At 45.8% G+C, this 26,099-nt stretch overlaps 1 protein-coding gene across 5 annotated transcripts in view; it reads right to left on the minus strand.

Annotated features, from left to right (window-relative positions):
• PHKA2 (phosphorylase kinase regulatory subunit alpha 2) overlaps positions 1-26,099 on the minus strand; it is a 76,615-nt gene that overhangs the window by 22,852 nt on the left and 27,664 nt on the right. For all 5 annotated transcript variants that reach the window (XM_058535527.1, XM_058535525.1, XM_058535528.1 and 2 more), the window contains exons 5-18: positions 25,758-25,926; positions 23,168-23,250; positions 20,766-20,846; positions 19,545-19,643; positions 17,606-17,752; positions 16,050-16,103; positions 15,327-15,449; positions 12,755-12,850; positions 9,361-9,468; positions 7,503-7,581; positions 4,615-4,749; positions 3,820-3,929; positions 2,509-2,653; positions 2,175-2,253 (exon numbers count right to left, since the gene is read on the minus strand). In XM_058535527.1, coding sequence (XP_058391510.1) covers positions 2,175-2,253; positions 2,509-2,653; positions 3,820-3,929; positions 4,615-4,749; positions 7,503-7,581; positions 9,361-9,468; positions 12,755-12,850; positions 15,327-15,449; positions 16,050-16,103; positions 17,606-17,752; positions 19,545-19,643; positions 20,766-20,846; positions 23,168-23,250; positions 25,758-25,926 — 1,508 coding nt within the window. The remainder of the gene's footprint in view (positions 1-2,174; positions 2,254-2,508; positions 2,654-3,819; positions 3,930-4,614; positions 4,750-7,502; positions 7,582-9,360; positions 9,469-12,754; positions 12,851-15,326; positions 15,450-16,049; positions 16,104-17,605; positions 17,753-19,544; positions 19,644-20,765; positions 20,847-23,167; positions 23,251-25,757; positions 25,927-26,099) is intronic.

Consider the following 26,099-nt stretch of genomic DNA (forward strand, 5'->3'; position numbering starts at 1 on the left):
AGCATGCGATGCAAATGAATTCATAGGTGTTGAGCTTCAATGGGCAAATGAACTACATCAAAAAACATGGCCTGAGGGAAAGAAAAGTCTTTCCTTAATAAAGTAAAAACTTTTTCCCCCTAGAGCCCTGGGGCCAGTTCTAATGATTGTTTTGCCCTGAGGTTGGAGAAGAGGATGAGGTGAAGTGGAGCATGGAAAGACAATGGAAAGTTTCTCTCTGATGAAGTTGAAAGGAGTCAGGTCAAAGGCAGAAAGGCAGTAATTTAAAAAGGTTTCTGATAGCAAGCTACTCGGTGAATTCAGCTTTTTAAAGACCGTCAGACCTAAAGGAAAAGCCAAAATGAGATTCCATTTTAATTATCAAGAATTTAGTGGGAAAGGTGGCTGATGGAGCCTGGGCATCCCTGTTCCTTTCCATAGTTCTCTGACTCGTTTGCCATCCTCTATAAACAGGAGGCCCTCCTGATTCCTGTAAGCCCTCACCCAGCTCAGCGGGGTGGTTAGAGCCTGGTTTCTGCATTCACACAGAGCTTCTGCACCTGTACCCCTGGCTCTTTGAGCCTACAGCTCCTTGTCTGTAAAATGGGAAGACAGCCCGTGTGATGAAGCGAAGACTAAATGAGACAATCCATACAAAGCAACAAAGAACACACTGCAAGTGCTCAAATAACCGCAGACACTATCCTTTCCACAATGATTAGAATTCAGTTAAAGAGTTTATTTTGAAAAACAGTTAATTGTGGGTGTGTGGTATTTCCTCTCAGTTATGATGCCATAAGCCAGGTGGTAACTTATCCAAACTAGAGGTGAAATGTACGAAGTGGGTGCCAACTGCAGTTATGGCGCTAGCACTGGAAATGGAGATGGCAAAGTGCTGGGGACGGTCTCGCTGACACTCCTGAGAGAGGTCAGGAGAAGCTTGGAGCAAGGGCCGCTTCAAGTCTACAGCAAAGCCCGAGGCAAGCTCTGTGAGCGGAGGTGCCAAGCCCAGCGCTTAGAAATACAGTGACTCAACCCTGAGGACATCAGGCTAAGAGAAATAAGCCAGTCACAAAAAGACAAACACTGGAAGAGTCCACTTAGATGAGATACCTAGAGACAGAAAGTAGAACGGTGGTTGCCACGGGCCAGGGGCAGGGGAAAATGGAGAGTTGTTTGATGGGTACAGAGTTTCAGTTTTGCAAGATGAAAAGAGTTCTGGAGATTGGTTGCACAACAACGTGAATGTGCTTAACATTATTGAACTGTACACTTTAAAATGGTTAAGATGGTAAATTTTATGTTTTGTGTATTTTACCACAATTAAAAAAAAATTAACGTGGCACCAGGGTCCCTAGTGTGGGAGGATGTAAGAAGGGCTGACTTCAACGCCCACTTTTAGCAACTGGCATTCCATCAGGGACCCAAGGGAAGCCTCCCAGAGCCTGGGAAAGGCCACATTTTACTCGGAGCCGGCTGCATGGTGAGGTGCTCCTGGGGCCCTTCTGGAATATTCCAGAGGATTCAGAGAGATTAGGGCATAGATGCTACAGAGAAAACCTCTGCCTTGTGACAGTTATAGTAAATAAAAACAAAAGGGGTTTTCCTGGGAGGTGAGTCATGATCACTCAAGGGGCTCACCCATAATACCTGGGAGCATCTGCCGTACTGTGGGCCTGCAAACCAGAGTGGGTATCATTCCATTGAGAATGAGGGGATAATGGTCAAGGCAGATCCCTTCAGGTGCTCTGCTCTGAGGGCCACTAAGGAATTTCTAAAGTTCTGTGAATTATTCTTGAGACGATAGCATACCCAAGTCAATTCAAGGAGCATTTATTGAGGACCTGCTAGATCCTGGGCACTGGGAGTTTTCTTCCATGTCTTTTACTAGAAGCGGACACAGCATTCCACACATGCCTTCCAAGGATGCCACGTCAGAGAGACTTGATATGTTTACCTCTCTATGCCCCAGGCCTCCTGGCACCTGTAAAAGCTTCACAAACACCCAACGAATGCTGTTTTAGAGCTGATTCCAGTTTCACACGGGGAACTGGATTAGATAAATTTTAACTTCCTTTTTACTCTCAAGTGCCACGCTTCTATGTTCAGCAACTGATGTGAAAAATGCGAGAAGGGCAGCAAAAGACTTTGAGAAAAGTCAATGCTACTTTTATTTCTAAAAAATCACAAATTACCTAGCTCCTCCAAAATATCCATCCTCTAGTTTTCTAATTGTTGAAAGAACTGCAGAATGAATATCTGACCCATCATTTGCTAAGGAGGAAAAAAAAGACAAATTAGTTTACTTAATCTGGGAATACATTTTTTTTTTGGCATGCACTGAAATGTTTTCATCAAACAATCTAATTAAAATATGTATAGCATAGAAGATTCCCAAGCTAAGAAACCAAACTACTAAGAACCCCCTCCAGTATTTAGCTCTGTCCATGGGACTCATTTTAAACACTTTGAACAGAGCCCAAACCAACAGTGGGGCATGACTCAGGCAGCTCAAGTTCACGGAATTACTGAGCATGGTGTGGGTGATTGGGAAGGTGAGCGTGGGTCTGCCCGTCATCCGCCAGCAAGTGCACAGGTAGGCCAGCTCGATCCTCAGCATCTCCACGATCATCTCGTTGTCCAGGGCCAGGTAGAAGTGATGCTGGTCAGTGAACTGCAAGTCAGAACAGACCAGATACAAGGCTGGCCTTCATTTCCCTCAACACAACCCCAGCTGTCATTCACGGCGGCACTAACCCTTGCGTTTTGTTTCCACAGGAGAGGCTCAATCCTGGCTGTAACCCGCCCCATCATGGGGCTCTCCTCGTGATCAGACAAATAGACCTGTCGCCTGCCCAGGAGCCGTGGCTATATTAGCGGGGAAGAGAAGGGTGCACGGCTACATCTACTTACAGCTCCTCAGATGGAGATTTAAGCACCTGGCCCAACAGCGCTGTCTCTGAAAGGAAATCAATACCTCCTCATACCTAGTCCTTTCAGGGCTGCTGGGCTCGGAGATGCTTTCCAAGTGAGGGTGCTGAGAGCAGGTGAGATGTGGATACTGTGTTTACCTGACTGATGGCCTGGTCAATGTGAACTAAAGGTACTGCTGCCTGATGTGGATGAAAATCAAATTGTTCTCCTGGCCTCTGGACTAGACCATGCTCAGCTCTGGTCTGAAATTTGTTACGAAGGGAAATAACTCACAAGATTTAAGCGAGCAGCATGGGCTCTGCTGAAAAAGAGCAAGTTGGGGCTACTGACCCCTAACCCCACGGCCGACTGTGTGCCCAGGCAGTGGGAGCGCCATGCCGCACGTTGACAAAGAGATCCCACAGTTGGTCTTCTGCTGCCCAAATGGATGAAAAACGTTTGGTTTGGGTTCCACAGGACTAGTTTCCTTTGGAAACAAAAACGCTGACGAAAAGTTCCATAATCAGTATATTCAGGATCCCGTCAAGGGAGTTGGTGCCTGAAAATCAGACTGGTTGTGTGTTACACAGAGGGTCTGATGCCAACCTAAGCAAGGGTGAGAGACTACTGCGATTAGGGGCACAAGGGCTGCAAGTCAAGTGACATGTCACTAGCAAACTTGTAAAGCAGTGTGAATTTCACTATGACTCATGACTGGAAGTGATGGCATACTCAATTCAATTCAAGCCACAGTTATTGAGCACCTATTATGAGTAAAGAATTGTACTAGGTACCAGGCGTCATCTTATACATCTCTATTTGAACATACACACGCATATTCTGCCACATTCAAAGTAGTTCACCAGACAGAAAAGAGAGCTTAATGAAAGGAGGCTTGTTGGTTTGCTACTGGCCTGCCCTTCTCACCTGGGGTGTGAAAGTAAAGATTTGGTTCCTAATCACATATAGTTTAGATGTTCCAAGGACACCAATGTGCCGATATGGTCGCCCACTCAATTTCAGATTCTTATTCCGTCCTATTTGAAAAATAAAAGAGAAATTAGAGTTAGGGCAAACATAGTAACATCTAATTCAAGTGACTTCAGCTAAGACTGGGCTTATTTTTTATGTTAAACAACCCACTTTGGGGTTTGGTTTTTCTAATACCATCATCCTTCTTTAAAATGGGACAAGGACGAATTACAAACAATCCTCCCCTCTTCTTTTCATGCATGTATATGAACAGCACCCGGTTCAACATCTATATGGAACAGAACTATTAAAAGGACTTTATTAATGTTTACTTTTAACTTATTTAGTATTGAGCCATAATACTAAACAAAGTCAGATTTTAGAAAAAATAAAGAGCACCCTCTCCCATTTTAATGGGTAAACGAGCATTTTCTGAAACTGTAGATAAAAATTAGAATCATTATCAAGACACAAATGACTGTTCCAATTGCGAATTTTCAAAGGTAGCTCCTTATTTTACCATAGATCTGGTGAATCGCACAGCCAACCTGTGGCAACATCTACTGAATGGGCATGAGAAGAACGTGCTTGTTCGCCCATCCCTCTTCACGTTGAAAGCAGCCAAAGTACCTGTTGTAGTGCTTTGCCCAATTCTGTAGAATTTACACATATCACAGTCTCCCCCAGACCCAAAATCTAGAACCAAGATGCTCCCTTACCAAAAATGCCCTGCTATTTCCCCAAACCCACCAAGCTTGGCGTATATGTGACTAAGAATCCGGCCTGGCTGGACTCGGATTGGATGAATGTCAGCAATACTCTGGACGTCTACCCCATGTTTCCTCAACAGCTCCTTAATGTGGTTGTTTTCTGCCAGAACAGTAACTGTGAACAAGAAGAACATAGAGTCTGCATTAGATTGTGGCCCTTGTCTCCTAATGCGGATATGCATTATTGACTGATCTCTTCTTTGGCCTATGATATACACATTAGCATGCTCTCCACGCCTGGGTGGCTTTGAAAATGACAGTGCTCATCCTGCCACTCTTCCTGGTTCTCTCTGGCCTCCCCTCCACACCATGATGCATATTTATCGGGTGCCCTCAATGTGCAAGACAGTCCAATAAGAGATTTCTAGAAATGGTCTTCAATAGGTCCCAACCGAAATTACCCCATCTCAAATAATGTCTTGCCTCCCTCTGGGTCTGCATTTATTCCAAAACTGTCTTGTGTTCTTTTCACATGGAGTCAGGAGTGGAAACAGCTCTGCACAGGGGATGCCAGGAGAAGCCTGTGCCCCTGCTCTCAAAGGACAGAAAAGAAGAGCAACATGGTGGCATGTGCTAGCAGGGGATACTCTGACCGAAGGGGAGGTGGGGGGAGGTTTTCCCCTCCAGAGAGAAGAGAAAGTGGGCCTGCTAGTAGGTTGTTGGTGGTAGTGGGGCAGCCTGGCCCACCCGGAAGCACAGCACAGGGCCCTGCTGGTAGGGAAGAACCACCCCAGAGCTGAGCCCTGCACCCGCAATGGGCCAGCCTGGGCCCCATCTCCGGTAGGTGAGGCTGAGCATCTGGCTCTCTAGCAGGCAGGGAGCTCAGAGTGCCCAGGATGAGGGTAGTCAAAGGGAGGCTCAGACTCCTGCACCTGCTGTACCAGTACTGCTGGCTTTTAAGAGAAGGGACAGTGCTTTGGCAAAGGAAAGGAGTCCTGGGGAGGGGACTGGAGAAGGGCAGTTCTGGCCACAGAGAGAGTGACTGGTGCTGTGTCCAGGTGCAGCAGAGCCTGCTGGGAACTAGAGTAGCTGGGGGCGGCGCTCAGGCCAGAGGAAGACTCAGTTACTGTTACCTCAGTTACCCTGAGCCTCACCATTGTACCCACAGGCTGGAAGCGCCTGAATGTACAACACATATAAATGCCATTGAGACCTGAATGTCACCTCTTTATATTGATGTAGCATATAATGCTTTTTCAAAGTATTTTAATATCCATGCTCTCGTCTGAGCTTCACAACAAGGCCCTGAGGGGAAGCCTTACATGCTCAACTGGCCAGTTGTATCTGAACAGGACTGGAAGCTAATCCCCAGGCCCTCAGCAAACGGGAACATCAGCCATGCAGGCCTGGGTGGGCGGCTTCCCTTAACATCTGTCTCTTCTGCAGCTTCCAATGCCGTGCAGAGATCTGCATGTATCAAAGTCACACAGTGGTCACTCTCTGGAAAAGTGACTCTTCTAGAGCAGTGGTTTGACCCAGACCTGTGAGCCTTGTGAGCCTCCTAATCTGATACAGTGTACACAAAGAAGTTTCCGAAACCGCACTTCCCCTTCCTTTAGGCCAGACCCTCTGATGTTTTCTACTCTGTTCTATTCTATTATATGAAAAAAAAAAAAAAAACACGGCTCAGGCCAATCAATGTCCCACCCTGCAGGTGGAAAAGCAGTCTTGTGGATTTATGGGACACTTAGCAGCATGTGCTCTGGTTAAGTGCAGCGGCTGTGGAGTCAGGCTGGGTCAGCCCACCTGATCTCAGAGCGGGGTTTGCACCTCCAGCTGTCAGCTGTGGGTCCTTGAGTAAGTTAACCTCTAAGCCTCATGTAAGATGGGGATGATAATCATAATCGCCATAGCTTCTAGCTGATCAGAATGTTGTGATGGTTGGGTGTGTCTGGCGGGGGGCCCGGCGCACAAATATCAACCAGGTGATGACCTGCAGGGCCTCTCGCCGCATCACCGGCAGGCACACTGAAATGAGTCCGTGGCCACAAAGAGAATTGCCTTTCATTTGTTCAATAATTGTTTTTAATGTAGTGAGTGCATGTGTGTTAATCAACATAGAAGCTGTAAGAATGATATGGGCCTTGTGCTTAAGAAATGTTCAGTGTTAATTTACAGGAGAGAAGGTGCGTACACAGCGTGCTGTGAGAGTAGCTAGTACAGAAGTTGCTCCGTGAGGCACAGGAGCTCCTCGGAAGGCTTCCCTAGGAGGGAAAGCAGGGAGAGGGATTGGTGAGCCGGGTGCACACCAGGCTGGGCCCTGCACTGAGCGCCTTCCCCGGGGCAACCTCAGTTCACCTCAAGACCACCCTATGAGGGGCGCCAGTCATGACGACCCTGAGGCACAGAGGTGAGGTCACGTGGGAAGGCAGAGACAGCGCCACCGCCGCAGCAGCCCAGGCTGGCCTTCCACCTCCGTGGAAGAGTTGCTGGCTGGAGAGGAAGGGAGGCAGGTGGAGGTAGGGGAAAACGTGGGCCTGCAGCTCTGGAAAGAAGTCAGACCTCAAAGGGAGGAAAAAGTGAACTCTCACTTGGGTTCTGAGTTTTCACCGGAGTCATGTTCTCCTTTTTAAAGAATAGCAGTTATGAAAAATGATGCTCAATGTATCACTTGTGCCCCAGTTGCATTCAAGGTTTAGATTCAAGAAAACAATTGCTTTGTAGAAAGTAACTTTGTGGTTGGGAAGAATATTGTTGCCTTTGGGAGCTACTGAGTCATAAGAAGGTATTTCACAGAACCAATACAGGCTAAAGCATACACACATACACACTTGTAAACAAATTAAATAGGAAACGAGGGAACAATTTGCATTAAAAATAACATTGGTTTTACAAAGTTAAATATGAATAGTAAAGACACTCACAAACCTTGTACTACGACATCAGGTTTGACAGAAGTGGAAAATCTTCTATTTAAGGGATCAATTTCGCCAGCGGCAAGGAATCCCTAGGAACAGAGGAGCATTCACATTATGAAATACTGATTAACTAAAATTTCACCTTAAACCTAAGTGTGAAAATGAAATATTTTGGGCCTCAGAATTTTCCGTATTTTATTCCTTTTTATTTTTCAAGTCAATTGCTTATTTTCTCTGAAACACAGTATACCATTTAGAAAGGCACTGATAAATGTATGTTTTCAGCACCTGGCTCTCCAGGGCTAGTCAAATCCCCCACCATCTTGTGTGCTTGAAAAGAATAATGGTAACTAATACTTCCTGAGCCACTACTCTGCACCGGGGACCGTGCTGAGCCCGTACTGGAGATCGTACATGTGCTGTCACATTTAGGCCTCCTAACAGATGTTATTACCTATTATTACCATTTTACAGGTGGGGAAACCGAGGTAATGTGCTTACACAGTAAGTGGCAGAGTGGGGACTTGGCCCATGGCTGACTCTCCCGAAACACGAAGCTCCCCTCCCTGCTTGCAGAGTGCTCTTCACATTGTCTATAAATGATTGGGGCCCTACGAGAGGGAATCAAGGATTCTGGGAGTTCTGATGAGGAACTGGACCTAATGCTGGGCCCAGATGAAGGCCTTCACATTGAAGAGGAGGAAACAGGGGCAGAGTTATTGCTTCCATCTCATTGCTACAGAAATCAGAGCTGGAACGTATTGCAGAGATGATCGAGCCCAACCTCTTCACTTTAAGTGAGGCCCAGAGAGGTTAAGAGACCTGCCTGAAGTCACAGAACTAGTCAGAGGCAGGGCTGAGTTTCCAAAGGAGATATATGCGTTTTCCCTACTAATAAAGACAGAAGTATAAGACACAGTTCCTACCCCCAAGGACATGACCATGAAACTGGGGAGACGATCACGCCCATGGAACAACTGCTCCACCTCAGCACCAACAGCTCTGGAGGGCCACTTCCACTGTGATAGCTTTAATTTTGGTCTTCTTTTACATGCTAGGAACCCCAGTGCTATCTGACCCACTGCTCCCTCCCCCATTTCTGGAGTCTGGCAGAACACACTGGACTGGGGCCAGCCCCACACCCCAACCCAGGGGCCCTGGGTTCTTTCTCTCACACCCCTCCCCAGGGGCCCAGAGTGCTCAGTTGGGCAGGATCCTCTCAGGAAAGATGGACTCATCTGATAAAGTCACCCACACTTAGGACTGGGGAAGGGGATTCATTTTTAGTTGGCACAAAACCATTTGCATTTTAAAAACTTAAGCTTGGGGTCAAGAAAATGCTTAACAAGAAGGAATGAATCAGAGGCAGTAGACCTTCTGTGTGGGGGTGTTGTGGACAGAAAATTCACCACAGAAAAACCAGCCCACTGCCCCTTCATGGAGAAAGCACCATCGAGTCCTTCTGCTTCCTGTGCCTAGGACTGTGCCAGGGGTGGCTCGAAGCAGACCTCTAGTTTCCCAAACCCTGTATCTTTCACACATGTGCTGATCCTGGCTGAGAAGCTTCTGGCCTCCTGCTGACCATCAATTCAACCAGGTTCTGGCCACAGACCAGGAATACTGTGGCGGGTGTTGGGGGGGATAGACAGTGCTTGGCATGCAGCTGACCCTGAACTGGTTTACTATAAATATGGACACACAAGCCCAGCCATCAAGACTCAGAGACAACCCAGTCCAGTTGACTTTAATGCCATGAAGATGCCCAAGACATTCAACGCCACACCAGGCAGAGAGCCCCTGTGCTATTCCGGGTTCCCTGCACCTCAAACCAGATGGTTTCCAGTGTGTGAACCCCCCAAGGCCCCTACCTCTGCCAACAGTGAGCTAAGGATGTACAAAGACTGACCCCACAGATGGGGCAGCTTCCCCAGAGGAACTCTGTCCACGGTGTGAGGGTTCTTATACTCTTCGTCTACCTGGCAAAGAGAGAAAAACCCAGTCAGAATGTCAGAGGATAAAAAGGCCAAGGTCACTGTACACTGGGGAGCACACTGAGGATTTACAAAATGCTACTCATTTGATCCTCCAGACCAACATGTGTGAGAGCCGGGATAGGGAGGCTGAGGAGGCTAAGACCCTTGCACAGGGGGCCGCACAGCTACAGGCAGCTGAGGTTGAACTCAAATCTAGGCCTGGTTACAGGCCAGTGCTCTTCCCATAAGCACACTGATGGTAAAAGGCAGAGAGACAGGCACTGGAAGCCTGGCCTGCCTTCTTTGAGCACAGCTTCGGGCAACAAGAAGTTTCACAGCTCATGCTTACATCTGACTGTATTATGGGTACAATGATCTAAAACATCAGCCCACAGCCACGGCAGTGCATTGCTGGAGGCTAAGTCAGGTGTCTTCTAGCATGCTATCCCAAGGGGTTCATAAACTCTCCGTGCCTGTGCAAGAAAACTACCAGAAGGTGGTACTATTTATTTATTGAGGAAAAACAACTATACTATTAGATCACTACTTTTCCATCAAGTAAAGCTGAAGCCACTGGGGGCTTTTGATTCCTTAAAATAAGCTCCAGTTCTCCTTCTGATGGACAGTGCTGGCTACATGTTGTAAAAATCAGTCTGCAACTTTCTCTGCTGGAAACTCCACGCTGACCTCTGGGTTTTTAGTCATTACAATGTTGGTTGCGGGTAATATTAGTGACCACTTGTTTCCCCCAGAAAATGTAATCCAATTGAAGGAAATACGAAACATTTATCTTTCTCCAAAGGGGAAAATCACACCACAAGGGGAGTCATTCTCTGTTTGTGGATTAATCAGTGACATTATTAATATATTTAGTAAAAATTTTTAAATTGGCTGTAGTAGTAAACTTTAAGAAAGCCTTTAGCTGGTTAACTGAACAGAATCAAGCATCACCAATAATCAAATAATCGAATAGGATAATAGCGTGGAAGGAGATGCTCCAAAATGTCCTAGTGGTTATCTTTGGGTAGGAAGATTAGAGATAAGTATTCTTTTCTTTCTACAGAATCCTGGACGTTTTGTAGTGTGCAAGATTACATTTACAATCAGATTGTACGTTAAAGCTATCTGAAAGGTAAGTAACATGGTAAGAAAGACCGCACAGATCTGGAATGAGAGATAGTCAAGGCAGACAAAGTGTCTGGATCAAAAGACAGCCTGGCTCTGCCCTCCCCCGCCCCCCAAAGGCCAGCTCCTGCTTCCCCATGGAGGCGTCCCTCTCCCTGTCTCCACCCCAGTCCTTCCAACCCGCTTGCAGGTCCTCTGATGCACCAGGCCTTTGCCACCGCTACTCCTGTGTCCGCCCTCCATCCCACGGACCAGCTCCTCCGACCTCCACTAGGCCTGCGAGCCCGCAGAGGCAGAGCTGGCAAAACCACCTTTGTACCCCAGTACCCAGCCTGGCGCCTGGCCCAGAGCAGCTGCTCGATACATGTTTGCTGGGCACACTTGAATTAGTCTCAAGCTGTCCAATGGAGGGCCCAGGGGTGGTGGTGTCTTGTACAACATGTCTGGCTGAGGAAGTGAGTGAGGCTGAAATCCAGGCTGGATGCCACCTAGGCCTGGGGCTGCAGCCACTCCAAGGATGAGGCCCTTTTTCTAATTTGTACAAACATGCCATATGGGTCTGGGTGGCTCTGTCTACAGTGGTCCTACATCCCAGTGGTCTCTACATGTTACTGATGCAATGGGTGAAACTTCCCAGCTGTCATCTGGAAGCAGCCAACACAAACTGTGCTCAACATAAAATAGTGTCCCAAACTGGTGCCTGGCTCATGTGTAAACACGCTGGATAGAGGATGTTGTAATGACGAGCAGAAACCCAAGGTCAGTGTGGAGATTAGAAGAAAGCAAGTTGCAAAGTAACTTTTTACAATGTGTAGTCAGCACTATCCATCAGAAAGAAAAGTATAGCTTATAACACCTAGCATTTACTATAGTCAGGAAAATGTGCCTTTTAGTAGAACACAGATAGACAGTTATGCTCTACTATAAAATTGGTAAAATACCCTTGAAGTCACTTATTTCCCCTTGCTCTGCTTCCAGGTTCCAAATTACCTCCCATAACTAATTTTGTTTTGCCAAATGCCTCAGTACCAGAAAAGAGGCAACTTGAACATGTAGTTGCTGGAAAGTAACTACCCAGCCCCCACCGTCAACCCCTCCCCCACTAACATATGCACATCACACATAGTCAAATGAACACATTTGCAGGAAATCTATGTCTCTGATACTCAGAGAGAAAACAGCCCCTGTAGGCTCCATGGCCTGATCTGTATAGTGAGGAACTCTCCATGACCTGGAAATGTATCACCCATTAGGAGGAAGTGTGGGGTTGTGGGGACACCCTGAACCTGGGGTCTGGTCCCAGGCGGAGCCCAGTGCTGTCTGAGCTCTGACAGGTTCCATAGCCTCTCTGAGCTGAGACAGATAATTTCAAAGGCCCCCGCCAGTCCCCTGACCATGTGCATGTGGGCCTGACTCAACCACAGAACCCCTAAACCCAAGCCACTGCACGGCAGCTTCTGCTGGGTTAGGATCTCCTGCAGGCCTGTCAACTGGGGGAAGACGCTGCCCTCCGAAGTCGCCTCCTCCCGGAAATGCAATAATGAAACTTTGAAGCAACAGGAACATCTGAAGGACAAACAGATTTCAATCGAGAATTTTTTCTTATAAACATGAGAAATGTATAGGGAAATCTTCTCGCCAAGATATATGGGTCCATCGTGACCCAATTTAAGAAACCGGATAGAACAAAACTATCTTTGGGCATCTTCTTGGAACTGACCAGTTTCTCTTTCCCTGACACAGAATGGCTTCTAAGGAATCACTCAGGCTCTAGTTCAGGCACTGCTTGACTCAAAGGAAGAGATTCTCAACGATCCCTATACATCTCTCCCCTTCCCCAGGGAGATTCTATCTGCTTTCTTCTTCTGTGGAAATGTGTGAGAACACGGTGCCCAACAGTGTTTTGTGCTTTTCAGGGCTCATTTGGCCTCGGGCTTGGGGGAGGGACAGGTATCCTCTGAAGGTCCTCAACTGATGCCTCCCTTGGGCACTCCTGTTCAAGCATGGCTCCAAAGCCATAACTCCTGTAATAGACAGGACCACTACCGAAGGCTTTAGAAACCACATCTCCTGGAGAAAGAGTGTTAGGTTAGAAAGGGGGATGAAAAATACCAAAAGGCCAAGCACCAACTCACTTCCTTTCAGATAAGCAGTGCCTGGTTACCTTGCTAGGTGGGATGGCGTAGAGTTCTGGCACCAGGTGGATCCCGTTCTCGCCTCTGATTAATATTCCCTCCAATGCCTCCCGGTATTCTTGGACCTGGAAAATAACCCATCCCCCAGGGTATGAAAGAGGGGTCGTTAATGCTGTAACGGCAGTGCAACCTAGAAAAACACCTCTTTTGGCAACAAACAGATTAGAAACAGGACATAGGGCCAAGAAAAGCTCAAGGAGTGCAAGAGGAATTGGGACTCTTGCTGACAGCAAATGTTAGGAGGAGCTAAACGCGACTGGTCTTTCTTGTTGTCTTTAACTCATGATTTAAACATTTCACTCTTAACTTCTCACATATTTAAATTCTGTCTTACCAGCTAGACTATAATCTTCTTGGAGTGGAGGCCAGATCTTAAGCAGTGCATCCCATTTCCACCTATCAGTAGTTTTCCATTTAAAAGGCCCTCATTCAAACATTTATTGCTCAAGAAATATTTGCTGAATGAATCTGATGTGAGGAAGGAAGTGTATGTACTGTGATCCATGTACCCCGATTCTTAGGATGCACTACTCAATATAATAAAAGCTGCTTATGTAAACATTTCCATTAAACTAAAAAGGCAATGATAAAAACCTACGTATTAAAAGGGAAAAGAAGAAAGGGGGAAGATACCCTTAACCAACCACCCAGCTATTTACATTTTATCTTTGGAGAGCCCAAACACCTTCCAGCTCTCGTTTTCTTTTCTTTTGAAATTTACGGACAGCAAAGCCTGTGCATCCTTTTTTAAATGTCATTGGACAGCAAGTAGAAGAGACAGTGTAGGCGTTAAGAGGAGTAAATTCCGTGAGACCTAGGAAATATGATACTAAGCACAGTCCTTTTTGTCTCCTTATCTTTTTTTTGTTTCCAACTCAATCCTTTTGAGATCTTTCAGTTCTGGGATATTAAGACAGAAAACATAAGACCCAAGATAGTCACTAAAGTATAAGAGTAAGAATCAACAATGGGGAATATTAACATTTCAAGCTTACTAAAGCCCCTTGGCATTCCTGAGCAGAGGAAGCTTTCAAAAACCAAAATAAATCTTAGATTTCTCATCCCATCCCAGAACATGTGATCCGAAAAGGTTAAAAAACCAGCAAGGTGTTTGAGTTTGTCAGTCATTCATATAAGCTTCACGAGGACAGGTCTGGTCTGCTCACCCAAGAATGAACAGCAGCAAATGCTAAAGAAACCTGTCTTGAACAGATGAATGTCACATTAACAAATATTTCCTGAGCACTTACTGTGTACTAGGCACCGGGAATATATTAGTGAACTCGCTAGAGACCCCCTCTACCAGGGTCCTTTGACAGGTAACTGGAGATTAAATACGCTTATAGGTGCCATGCTCTTATAAGAGCCGTGGGGCATATACAGGGGGCACCTGACCCAGCTTTTAGGGTCAGAGAAGGCTTTCTGAAAGAAGAGACACTTACCATGAAGCAAGTGAAGAAGGGAGGGGCAGTGGAGGTTGGAAAGCATGTCCTGGGCATTTGAGAAGAGGGGAGAGATGGCATGGCCTATTCAAAGGACTGAAAGGGTTTCAGGGTGCTTGGCTCACAGAACTCAAAAAAGAAAGTAAGGAGTAAGAAATTGGGCTATAGTGGTGAAAATGAGGGCCAGATCTTATGGGACCCTAAAAAACACATGAAGAGCTTGTACTTCATCCAAAAGCAATCAGGAAGCCATTCAAAGCTTTTAAGCAAAGCAGAAGCATAATCTAATTTGCCTTTTAATAAGATCACCCTGGCAACGGTGGTACAGAGAATGGCAACAGCAGGGAGCAAGGCTGGAGGCTGGGAGACCAGCTAGGAGGCTGTTACATTAAATAAGACTAGCTGAGAGTACCCTTAAAGTAGAGCTCAAGACAGCGAAACCACAGGCTGATCTGAAAAGAACGACAACACCTATCTGTGGGAGACGGTTTGGTGGTCCCTGATGCACCCCACCTCCTGGTACTCATGCCCTCGTGGGGTCCCCTCCCCTTGAATATGGGATGGCCCTTTAAACAACAGAATGCAACAGAAGTGGCACTCTGCCAGTTCCAGGCCTAAGTTTCAAGAAAGCTTGGCAGCTTCTGCTTTTGCTTTCTGGGGAAGACAACCACCACGTAAAAAGCCTAACTGCCCAGAGACTTCAATGCTGTGAGAAGCCCAAGCTAGCCACGTGGAGAACCACAGTCCAGGCCAACAGCCCAGCTGAGCTCCTGGCCAACAGCCAGCATCCAGCTGCCAGCCATGTGAGTGAGGCCACCTCTGAAGTAGGTCCTCCAGCCCCACTGAACCATCCCAGCTGATACCAGGTGAAGCAGAGACAACCTGTGTCCGCTGAGCCCTGCCCAAACTGCAGAATCACAGGCAAATAAATAAAATAGCTGTTGCTTTAATTCACTAAGTTTTGGAAAAATTTGTTAAGCAGCAACAGATAACTGAAACAGTGTCCTAAATTCTTGCATAACCCTATGTTCTAACAATAATCAGCATACCAGTGGAATGAAAATGCTGATTATCAACACAACATCCAGCATTTTCTCACCTGAACGGCATCACCATTGAAGACTCCATCTATTATGAAATACGTCCAGAACACAGGCCATTCACATTCAATGTTTTCAAAGAGCTTGAGTTCAGCAGGGTCATAATGCAATCGGTTTGGGTCCTGGAATCAAACAGGTAAACTTTCTGAAAGATGATATCAGATTACATAAATAATACTTTTATACCCCACTGGGTTTCCCTCACTTTCGATTCAATGCAGCTTTGAGGTTGGTACCATTAGGACGCTGCTATAATAAGGAGATGCTATTTTTGGCAGTTTCTCATGGTAAAACTTCAGAAAATTAAATCAGAAACATACACAAGACTCCTTGGTAGTTTATTATATTAAGCTTCCTATATCTCTAACAAATAAATAACAATTTGCCTATCACAGCACTCAGCGACTGTTTTATTGATATCATTATATCAGTCACTATGGCAAAGAAACCCAAGGAGGAGGCCAGAGTTGGTCTTTAAAAAAACGTGTGGGCCACAGAACTATTTGTCCTTGTCTACAAGCTGGTTTAAACCACCAGCTTGCTGTCCTCCTGATGATCTTACTAGTCTCTTGCCTAACTCCAGGCTTGCTGACTCTAAAATTAAGACTTCCCTTTCCAATATTCCAACATGCCATTTTATCAGCAATAGAGGGAGAACACCACAGTGGCCACTTAGATATGAAGCAGTTAAGGAATCATAAGAAACAATATTTAAATACAACCTCTCTTGGGGTTTTATAACCATCTCGAAGGAAGCGACAGCATCCGTAACGCCCCTAAGAAGACAAAGAAAAAAATGCACTTGGTGAAACAGAAGAATTTCTTTGCCTTTTTATTTTGATTCAAGTCAGCCCTTCACCCCCTTTCCCATGAATCTTTTAGTAATGAAATGTGGACCAAGTGCTCTTTGCTATCAGTACAAAAAGTTATTATACAATAAGCAAAGTAAATTCAGGTTTGATCAGCTCTTGGAAGGGAATGCCAAAACTTCCCATTAGAGTAACAGGGTTGTCAGAGGAATTACTGAGAGTTCAGTGAATGACCATCCTTTCATTCTGATTTGCTGTATCATGCAACGACACAAAGGGACCCTCACTGCTTGGAGAAGCCACCAAGACAGATACTTGGATTGGACTGCTTCTAGTTGAAAGACTGGAAAGCCAAGAGGACACTCCAGACTCCTCACAGTTAGGCTACGGACGCAAAGGAGCCTGCATTCTGCAACGAGTAAGGCAGAGAGAGAAACGGTACTTCCTGTGGCTTAGGGCCACAGCTGCTCTTTTCCTGCTGCAGCCTCCAGTGTTCCTCTCCAGCTTCCTGGGTGTCAAGAAAGAAGGGCAGTGGCAGTGCTCTCTTAATCTGCCTCCCTAAGCCCTGGATCGCAGTTTTGGGCGTCCATTCCCCAGTTTCTTAAGGGCATGGGGGCTGCTCTAGTTTTGGCTGCAGAGGCAAGTGACTCCTAGCAGCCAGCCCCGTAGTGTTCTGGAAGTCCTGGGGAAGCCTGGCATAGAACTGGCTCCCTGTAAACACTTCATTCCCTGCATTAACTCCCTGCCTACTTCGACAAGCTAAAGAGGTTCCTTTCTCTCCACTGAACCTTGACTGAGAAGCTTTCTTTTGCAGATACGATTGGAGAGCCTTTAACCCCTTTGTTTTCAAGGGCTAAAAGCATTTTTCTCTGAATCTAAGTACGATCATCAACATGTGGATTTCGGCTTAGGGAACTTACATTCTTTGATCATTTTACTGATAACTCCAGTTGGCTGGCGTATTTAATAACATTCTCAGTTTGGTGTAATTTGTGTCATAGATCCTGCATTTCACCTGAGAGCAGGGATTTTTTTAACCTCAGTTTAACTTTGGGATTGCCAAGTTCCCAGAAATTTTGTGTAAAGTTTGAGGATATTGGGACACGTGCATTTTTTTCTGGCAGGGATTTTTTAGCTTTCAGGAGACTCTCAAAGGAGTCTGTCTATGATCTTTAACGGGTTAAGAAGCTCTGCCTTAGAAGTACAGGGGTGGTAAGTACTGGGGCGCAAAGGTGCCGGCCTGAGTTCAAGCTCTGCCACTTAGGAAGAGAACCAAAGCACTCGATCACACAAGACTTCCTTTTCTTGCCCGTAGACTCAGCTTTGGATACCTCGCTCTATGAGTCCACTTAGATAAACCAAGCCATTGACCTCATGGAGAACTAAGGCCTGGGTGAGCTGCTCCATGGCATCATGTAAAAGGGTCACTTAACCCAGGGCAGAAGGGCACCAGCACGACCAACGCTTACCTGGAGCTTGGAAATAATTTCATTTTTGGTCACATTCACAAGGTTCACATCTTCTACTGCAAAGGCCGGGAAAGAAAGAATGGAAAGAAGTCCAGCATCAATCTCTTTAGAAGTCGATGCTCTCGGCAGCATGGAGAACAGAATAGACTGAAAAACAAAGAGGTGGCTTTAACCTGGGAAGCACTAATAGGTACATACAGTATCTAGAGACCATGACCTTAGCCCCAAGCAAACATTCGAATGTGTTTGCCAATTTTTAGTAGAGCTTTGTCCTTCCAACACAGCCCCTGCTAGGTGATCTCGCCTACCCAGCCAATGATTCCTGTTTCTTGCAGGAGAGAATGGGGTTGGGGAGAGCACGGTACTGCCTGGAGCCCTTGCTGAGAACTGCTTGTCTCCCTTCCTTCCATGCCTTCTGTTGACTTTGCTGGCCTTTAGGACAGGCAGGGGAGGAACTACGGGCTACCTGTGTCAGCAGGCGAGGGTGTCCTAGGCTGAAGATAGAGACAGAGAAGAACACACATATGGGGCCAGCATGGAGAAGTGTCTAGCTTCTGTGGAATGTGACCAGTTAGACTAGGTGACCCAGAAACCACTTAAAGAAGGAGTCAAATCCAGAAGACTGCATGAATGCTCAGGCAAAATGGTAAACGACAGACTTAGTTTAGTCCTCGAAAGAATGGGTTTCTTAGTGGCACTATAATATGGACTCAATTATAAGGTGGTTGGATTAGGCACTGTAAACTGAAGGAAGCTGAGATTATAAGGCAAAGTTTGGGAAGGGAAGGGAGCTAACATGGGATCTAACATGTACAGACATGGGGCTAGACTCCTGCAAACATAAGCTTATTAAATTTTCCATATGAAGAAGGAATTCGGGTACTATGTCCAATTCACACATGAGGACTCTGAGACAGAGACTCCTGCCTAAGAGCATGCAGCTAGTATGCAACAGAGCTAGGATTCTAACCCAGGTCCGGCTGGCTACAAAGCTCATGCAATTTCCACTAGACTACACATCTATTAAGACACACACCAGCTTGACTCTATTAAAGCATACCCCAGAAATAGCAGACTCCCCACTCAGGACTATTTAATGGGGGAAAATGGAGTGAGCTCGAAGGGGGGATAAAGATGGGGGAACCCTTTAGCTTCAGAATAAAGCTTCATTTCCCATAGCCAACTGATCCCCCAAGCCCAGTTCTTTAACTAGTCCCTCTTCCCTAGGCTCTCTCTGCCTGGAAACATGCACTCCCACAGGAAGCTCTCTGCTTACAAATTTTTATGTGTCTCACTCCCACAGCCCTCACATAATACCTGGCTCACAGTGGGCCCTCACTAAATAAGAGTTTGCTGATTGACCAGCAATTGGTGACCTACTGTCTGCTTAATGAAGTCCCCTAATGTGCATCAAATCACCCTTTCTCTGACCTGTATTCATGGAGGTTCTACTCATTTGTCATTTCTCCCATCTCATCTCTCCTCCACTATCTATTCTGCCCATCCCCACCCCTCGCCCCAAGCGAACTAGTGCTTGCTAGTCATTCGATTTGGGGGCATGATGAAATAAACCTGAGAGAAAACCACCTATGTGCTCAAAAAACACAAAACAGATCCTGCCTCCAGCAATACAAGCTTGCCTTGACTGTCGACTCCATATATATATACCACATCGTTGTCGTGTCTTATATTTGCATATACTTTCTGGCTTACAAAGTGCTCTGACAAACTAAGTTGCTTTACTCTGATCCTTACAACCACCTTGTGCAGCAGGAGGAGAAGGTCCCAGTATGCCCATTTTATGGATGAGGGAACTGAAGCTCAAAGAAGCCAAGTACCACCAAGCTAGCAAGGTGAGGAATCTGAACCGGAGCCTGAATCTTCCACTCCGTGAGTCTCCTTCCCTACTCTCTGGAGCAAGAGAGACTTGAGCCGTTACCTGGCAGTGTTCGACCTCATCGGGCAAGACGTGGATCACTGACTTGCGTCCTCCATGAGCTCCAAAAAGGTCCAGTTCGTCAATTGCCTCAAGGGCTGCCTACAAGCACAGGTATGAATTAGTTTTTCTTTCTAGTAAACATACACCCCCATATCTAGTACTTCTTTTTCATTAAGCAATCTAGCATACATGTTTTCCCAAAGGTGATGAAACACATTTTTAAACTCCAGCTACAGTGTCCTATAGTCGTGTTCTATCCTTATTTTCAGTGGATCCGAGTTTTCCCGTATGTTGCTGCTCATTGCAGGAACAAGAAAGAGAAAACAGAAAAACATTTCCCAAAATGAAATTAGTATTCTACCAAAAACTGAAATATTAACAAGTTCGTAATGCTGTGTGGGTGTGTGTGTGAGGGGGCACTAAATTCATGGTTGGCTTTTCTTTCACCTATTTTAGAGGTGAACTTCTAATATTAGCATATCTGGCACTTAAGAAAGTTAATTCTTTCAGTATTAAGTCTGTTTCTGTCAGTTGACCTTAACAGAGCACACTTATTGTTGTTTTAAAAATTCTAACTCTGGAGTCTCTACTTTGTCCAAAAATATATTTCAGTCTTGAGAAGGAGGGAGGGAAGGAGGGCGGCATGCTAAATGTTTAGGGTAAGAGACGTAAACTGGTGGCCAGCGGACTGAATCTGCCCCACAGGGGTGTTTTGTTTAGCCTGAAGAAGTTTTTTAAATGATTTTGAATTGGAATACCTTTAGAGAAAGTTCCCAGTGTCCCCAGTACTCCTCCGATATTTTTCTAGCTGGCTGGCTTCACTTGCTTATGTTACTTGCCTGACCTGACCTGTAGACTTTTGAACTTGTGAGCCCTGCCCCACGAAGTGGTCATATTTTTCAGCCCTCTTTATGATCCAGAAAGGAAGACTGGACATCATGCATCCAGCTTCTTAGACAACAGCTACAACTTAGACCCGCGGGTGATAATGGATAACGAGGAGGGAGCGCACTGATTTTCAGGCACACGAGACTTCAGTGTAGGAAACCTACATTCTTTACCTATAATTTCAGTTGGCTGGGGTGCATGTGCCACCTGAATTTCACACTTGCTGTTGACTTTTGAAAAATATGCTAATCAGATTAAATCCAAACTCCTAGAGAACCAAATCAAAGCAGTAAAAACGCACAGAAAGAAGAACCAACAGGATGAGACCATCACCTTGGCCATTCCTACAGAGCTTGCATTCAATTCTGGAATGCCCTGGTTCGTTTTATCTCCACGTTCCCACATTCCGTAATCCTGCGGGAGAAAAAGGCAGTAATCAGAGCAGGAGAAAGAGGTACATGAGAGTGCTACGGAAAAATGATTCCTTCATGTTACCGTAGACATAATGAAACAGGAATATCTCTTCTTGAAGGCTACCAAATTCATGGCTTTCTATACTCAGACTGTATTCTTCCTCATTTTCAGTTCATTTGACCTCTGTGCAGAGTTTTAGAAGTAAATACTCAGGTCGAACAAAAATGCATGCAAAAATGCTCTCAATTTTCGTATTCATAAAAGTTAATTTGTAAGAAACTTGATTTGTAGAGAACAAAATATATTATTTATCTTAAAATCAAATAAAATGCTGCCGCTCTATTTAGCTAATCCCTTTGAACTTACATTAAATTGTAAGATGGAATAGAGAAACTTTAACAAATGAGTTATAAATAGTTGAAGCCAACCAAACCATTTAAAATAATTTAATACCTATTTCTAGCATTACCTCTTGGGGAAAAAAATGCTCAGCAAGTAACAGGAGCCAAAGTCAAAATGGAGGCATGGAATATTTGAACTTCCCTGGTATTTTAAAACTGATTCATATGAATTGGCTCAGAAAACTCAGTCCACATAGAGACTTCATACATGCATACCTAACTTCTGTAATTCATATTTTCATTTAAGAAACCCAAACACTGGATACCGTTTTGAAATAATGCTAGGTGCACCATTGAAACATTACAACCCAACAAGAACAGGACCGATGCCAAAATTTCACTATTTATTATTTGATCTCCAAAGATGGACATTTTCAAAATGTGAAAACTTAGACTTAGACACATCAGAGCCACTTTAGACTCTTCCCTGCACACCGTGTAGCCGGGCTCCAGGACTCTTTCCTTCAGCACCCCTCACCTCTGGGCCTTTCTGCTCCAACCCTGCTTCACTACAACCCCAGAGGCAAGTGACTTACCCTTGAAAACTGCTTTGATCAGCTCACTCCCCTGCATAAGAGTCTAAAATGACAGACTGTCTATTCCCTAGTGGATCGAGTTCAAATCTCTCTCTCTGGATGGCCACACCTCTATTATCTGGCCTCCACCCCCTGCACGCCCACAAGCTGGCCTTATTTTCTACTATTCTCCAATACTCACTTTTAGCCTAAGTCTACTCCTTCACTCTGCACGCCCTTTCCCCAAGCACCCCTCCCACACTCAGAGCCTGTTCCTGCCTCTGTGACTGCTCATGCTATTCCCACACCCGAAACGTCCTTTTCCCTCCCTTCTGCTTATCTAAACCCTACTCATCCTCCAAGGTCCAACTAAAGTCCCACCCTTTCCACAAAGACTCCTCAAGTTTCTTTAGGCCAAGGTTTGTCAACCTCACCACTACTGACATTTGGGGCTGGATCATTCTCTGTTGCGGGGCTGTCCTGTGCACTGTAGGATGTTCAGCAGCATCCCTGGCCTCCACTCACTGGATGCCAGTAGCACCCTCCACAGTGTGACAACCAAAAATGTCTCCAGACATTGCTAAATGTACCCTGGGAGGGGAAGACTGCTGTTTTAGACCTGGGGTCAGCAAACTCCGGCCCTTGGACCAAATCTAGTCTGCCACCTGTTTTTGTAAATAAGGTCTATTTGGGACACAGCCATGCTCACATGTTCTCATGTCGTCTGCAGCTGCTTTCGTGCTACGATGGCAGAGTTGAGCAGTGGCAACAGAGACCATAGGGACCGCAAAGCTGAAAATATTTATTCTCTGGCCCTTTACAGAAAAAGTTTGCTGACCCCTGCTTTAGACCATAGTGGCCTTTTTTATTTTTCAAACCAAACTCTACCTTTTCCTTATTGCCCTCACAGTCAGCTTTGCATAGTTTAGTTGTTCTCTAGAAGTGTGTCAGGCTCCACCTTCCATACCAGACAGAAGCCCGGAGGAACCGGGGTTTATGCACGTTGGTGTGCACACACCTGGCCTGGGGCACACATCTGGCTCCGGTCCCTACCTGTGGGCCTTGGGGGGTGATGCCCACAACACAGCAGCTCCTACCGAGGTACTGATGCTGTTGCCTTCACCCAGATTCAGGCCGGCCTGTGTACGTGCCATCGGACATTTGAGGATCTTATTTAAAATAAGCAAAACGGATTCAAGCAGAGCATGTGGTACACTCCAAAAACATAAGCTCCCTGACTGTGTCCCAGGACCCAAATGTGCACTTTGTGTGCGGAGGTAACATAACCTTATATCTCGAATCTTGCTAAGCTTCTGGTCAGCCCCAAACAGCCTGGCCCTCAAAGAACTGTGTGATTTTTATTCTTTTTATTCCTTTTGAAAAAACTACTGGGGTTGATACTTACAGCAACTTTATATGCAGCTTCTATATAAAAGACAAGATTCTGTACGAAGGCTACCTCATCGAGGGTGAAAATAACACGTAAACCTAGTAAAGAAAAACATAGAAGTTATGGAGTTATATTGTGAAGAGATAGCTAGCTGCCAATTACAGATTACAAATATCACACTAGGAAATAAATCTTTTTATCCCCATTTTCATTTTTCTTACTAGGGCATCAAAAATTAAGTCTGAAGTAAATCATACCAGTTAATGTCTAATGGATGGAAGTAAGGGAGGAAGGGAGGGAGGGCAGGAGGAAGGAAGCAAGGAAGGGTGGGCTCCACTTTTGTAAGAGTGCCTACAAGTAGAAAGGACTGAAAGAGAAGGTGTGGGGCCTTCTGGTAGGTGTTGGATTTGCACAGAAGGTTCTAACAAAACAAGGGTTTTAACCCAGAGCAACCAGACACTGTCCTTAGCCTTGAGTGAGCCAAAGGGTGGGTCCTTTTCCCCAAGGGTAGATAGGGAAAATAGAGCCCCCACCTTCAGGGGACGCCCTTCACCCCGCAGAAAGGCCAGCTCCTGGGACCTGCCCAGGGGGCTGCATCAACGCGCTGTAGCAGGCAGTGACCAACAGAGCAGATTTTTGCTTGGGTCCTTGAATGTTTAGTTGATTATGGCAAATACACATATATTTTAAGTATGAATTCTTCTTTTTTTTGTGAGGAAGATCAGCCCTGAGCTAACATCCGTGCTAATCCTCCTCTTTTTGCTGAGGAAGACCGGCTCTGAGCTAACATCTGTTGCCAATCCTCCTCCTTTTTTTTTCCCCAAAGCCCCAGTAGATAGTTGTGTGTCATAGTTGCACATCCTTCTAGTTGCTGTATGTGGGATGCGGCCTCAGCACGGCTGGACAAGCGGTGCGTTGGTGCGCGCCCGGGATCCGAACCCGGGGCCGCCAGCAGCGGAGCGCACGCACTTAACTGCCAAGCCACGGGGCCGGCCCTTAAGTATGAATTCTTGAAGCTGGTATGGGTATGGTAAGATATGCACTCTTACATTGCTAGGAGGAGTTTAACTAGTAAACTATTCTGAAAACAATTTGGCAATATGTAAGAGTAGCCTTTGAATGATATCTAATGGAAGGAAGCAAATAGAGATGGGGTCAAAGTTGGTATTGCAACATTAGTTGTAATCGCAAAAAAAACAAAGGAATAAAGGAATAATTCAATTAAGTATGGCATATCCATTGATGAAGGCACTAAAATTACATTTATGAAGAGCTTAAACATAAAATTATATGTTAAGGTCATGGGGGAAATGCTTAAGTTATAAACGCTATACAATAAGAAGACCATATTTATGCATACAATATGACAAACGGGTAAAAAAAAAAATAGAAAAAAGAGTTGGAGGAAACACATCCAAATGAAAATTGGCAGTGGGATTTTTTTTCTTTGTATTTTGTTAATATTTTCTAACATATCTACAGTGAGCTCATATTAACTTTCATAACCAGAAAGTATTTTTTTTTTTTTTTTTGTGAGGAGATCAGCCCTGAGCTAACATCCACCAATTCTCCTCTTTTTTTGCTGAGGAAGACGGCCCTGGGCTAACATCTGTGCCCATCTTCCTCCACTTTATATGGGACGCCGCCACAGCATGGCTTACCAAGCAGTGCGTCGGTGCGCGCCCGGGATCCGAACCAGCGAACCCCGGGCCGCCGCAGCGGAGCGCGCGCACTTAACCGCTTGCGCCACCGGGCCGGCCCCAACCAGAAAGTATTTTTTATAAATGCCTGGTTTATTCACAAAGCTATACAATATTCCTTACTGATTTCTGCTATTTTTAGAGTTTCACACTTATGGTCTGACATAAATAGGAAGCCTCTAACTCAGGAGCATCAGTTCACTGGACTGGAGATAAGAACTCAGGGACACAGCAGCTAAGTGACCTAATCCCTGGGGGAGCATTGCAGCAGACTCCCTTGTGGGAGAGGCCATTTGGTTCACAGAGACGGGCCGCAGCCCGTCTGGTGTCCAGGCCACCATGGAAGCCAACAGCTCAGGCTTCAACAGGAACAATGCTCACTGTCTGGAAGTTTTGGGCCCACTCACAGTATGGGTGCTACAGACTGACCGACCACTCTGGGCACACTGCCAAGTTCTAGAAATTATGTTGTTTGAATATAATTTGGATAAAGGAGGGTGCATCTAGAAGAGTGTGACCAGGACAGTGAGAGGAAGAGCTGAACGGCCAGTCCTGCTAATCCTGAGAAGAAAACTCTAAGAGAGGCATGACACCGTCTGCAGATATTTGAACTGTTGAAGGTAGATCTGATCTAAGTTGCTCCAGGAATTAGGTGACAGTGACAGCAAGGAAGCTTTGGGATCAATCAGAGAGACGCTAATAGAGCTGGCTCAATAGCCCTCATCCTATAAGTGCTTAGGAGGCTGACTGTTGGCACATCAGAGTCAATACACATAATATTATAAAGAAGCATGCTTTTTCTTTACAGAAATAGCTTATTTTGAATACTGATCAACGCCTGCTCCTCCTCTCCCCCTTCTGGATTGTCACTCTCTATACAACGGGCTCAAACGGCCCTGGCTCACCAGAGGCAGTCATTTGGGCCAGGAACAGGAGGAAGAGGGACGTGGCATCCACCTGGAGGTGGCCCCACTCGTCGTCGCCCACCACTGTGCTGCAGGTGGCAGTGTTGTACTTGGCGTGCAGGCTGTCCTTGGTACTCTGAGTGTGCTTGAACTTCTCCACTTTATCCACCTGAGGGAAAAAGCAAGCTGGTTCCACAGAGCTAAGGGGTTCATGGTTGGCAGAGGCCACACACAGGGTCACTCTCCTGGATCTAGACCTCGTATCTGCTACCTCTGGGAGCCAGAGGGATGGAAGGCAGCAAGTGTTCACTAGTGAGCAGCATGCAGAGGGGCTGTGTGAGA

This window comes from Diceros bicornis, chromosome X (genome assembly GCF_020826845.1).
Source record: "Diceros bicornis minor isolate mBicDic1 chromosome X, mDicBic1.mat.cur, whole genome shotgun sequence".
NCBI lineage: Eukaryota > Metazoa > Chordata > Mammalia > Perissodactyla > Rhinocerotidae > Diceros > Diceros bicornis.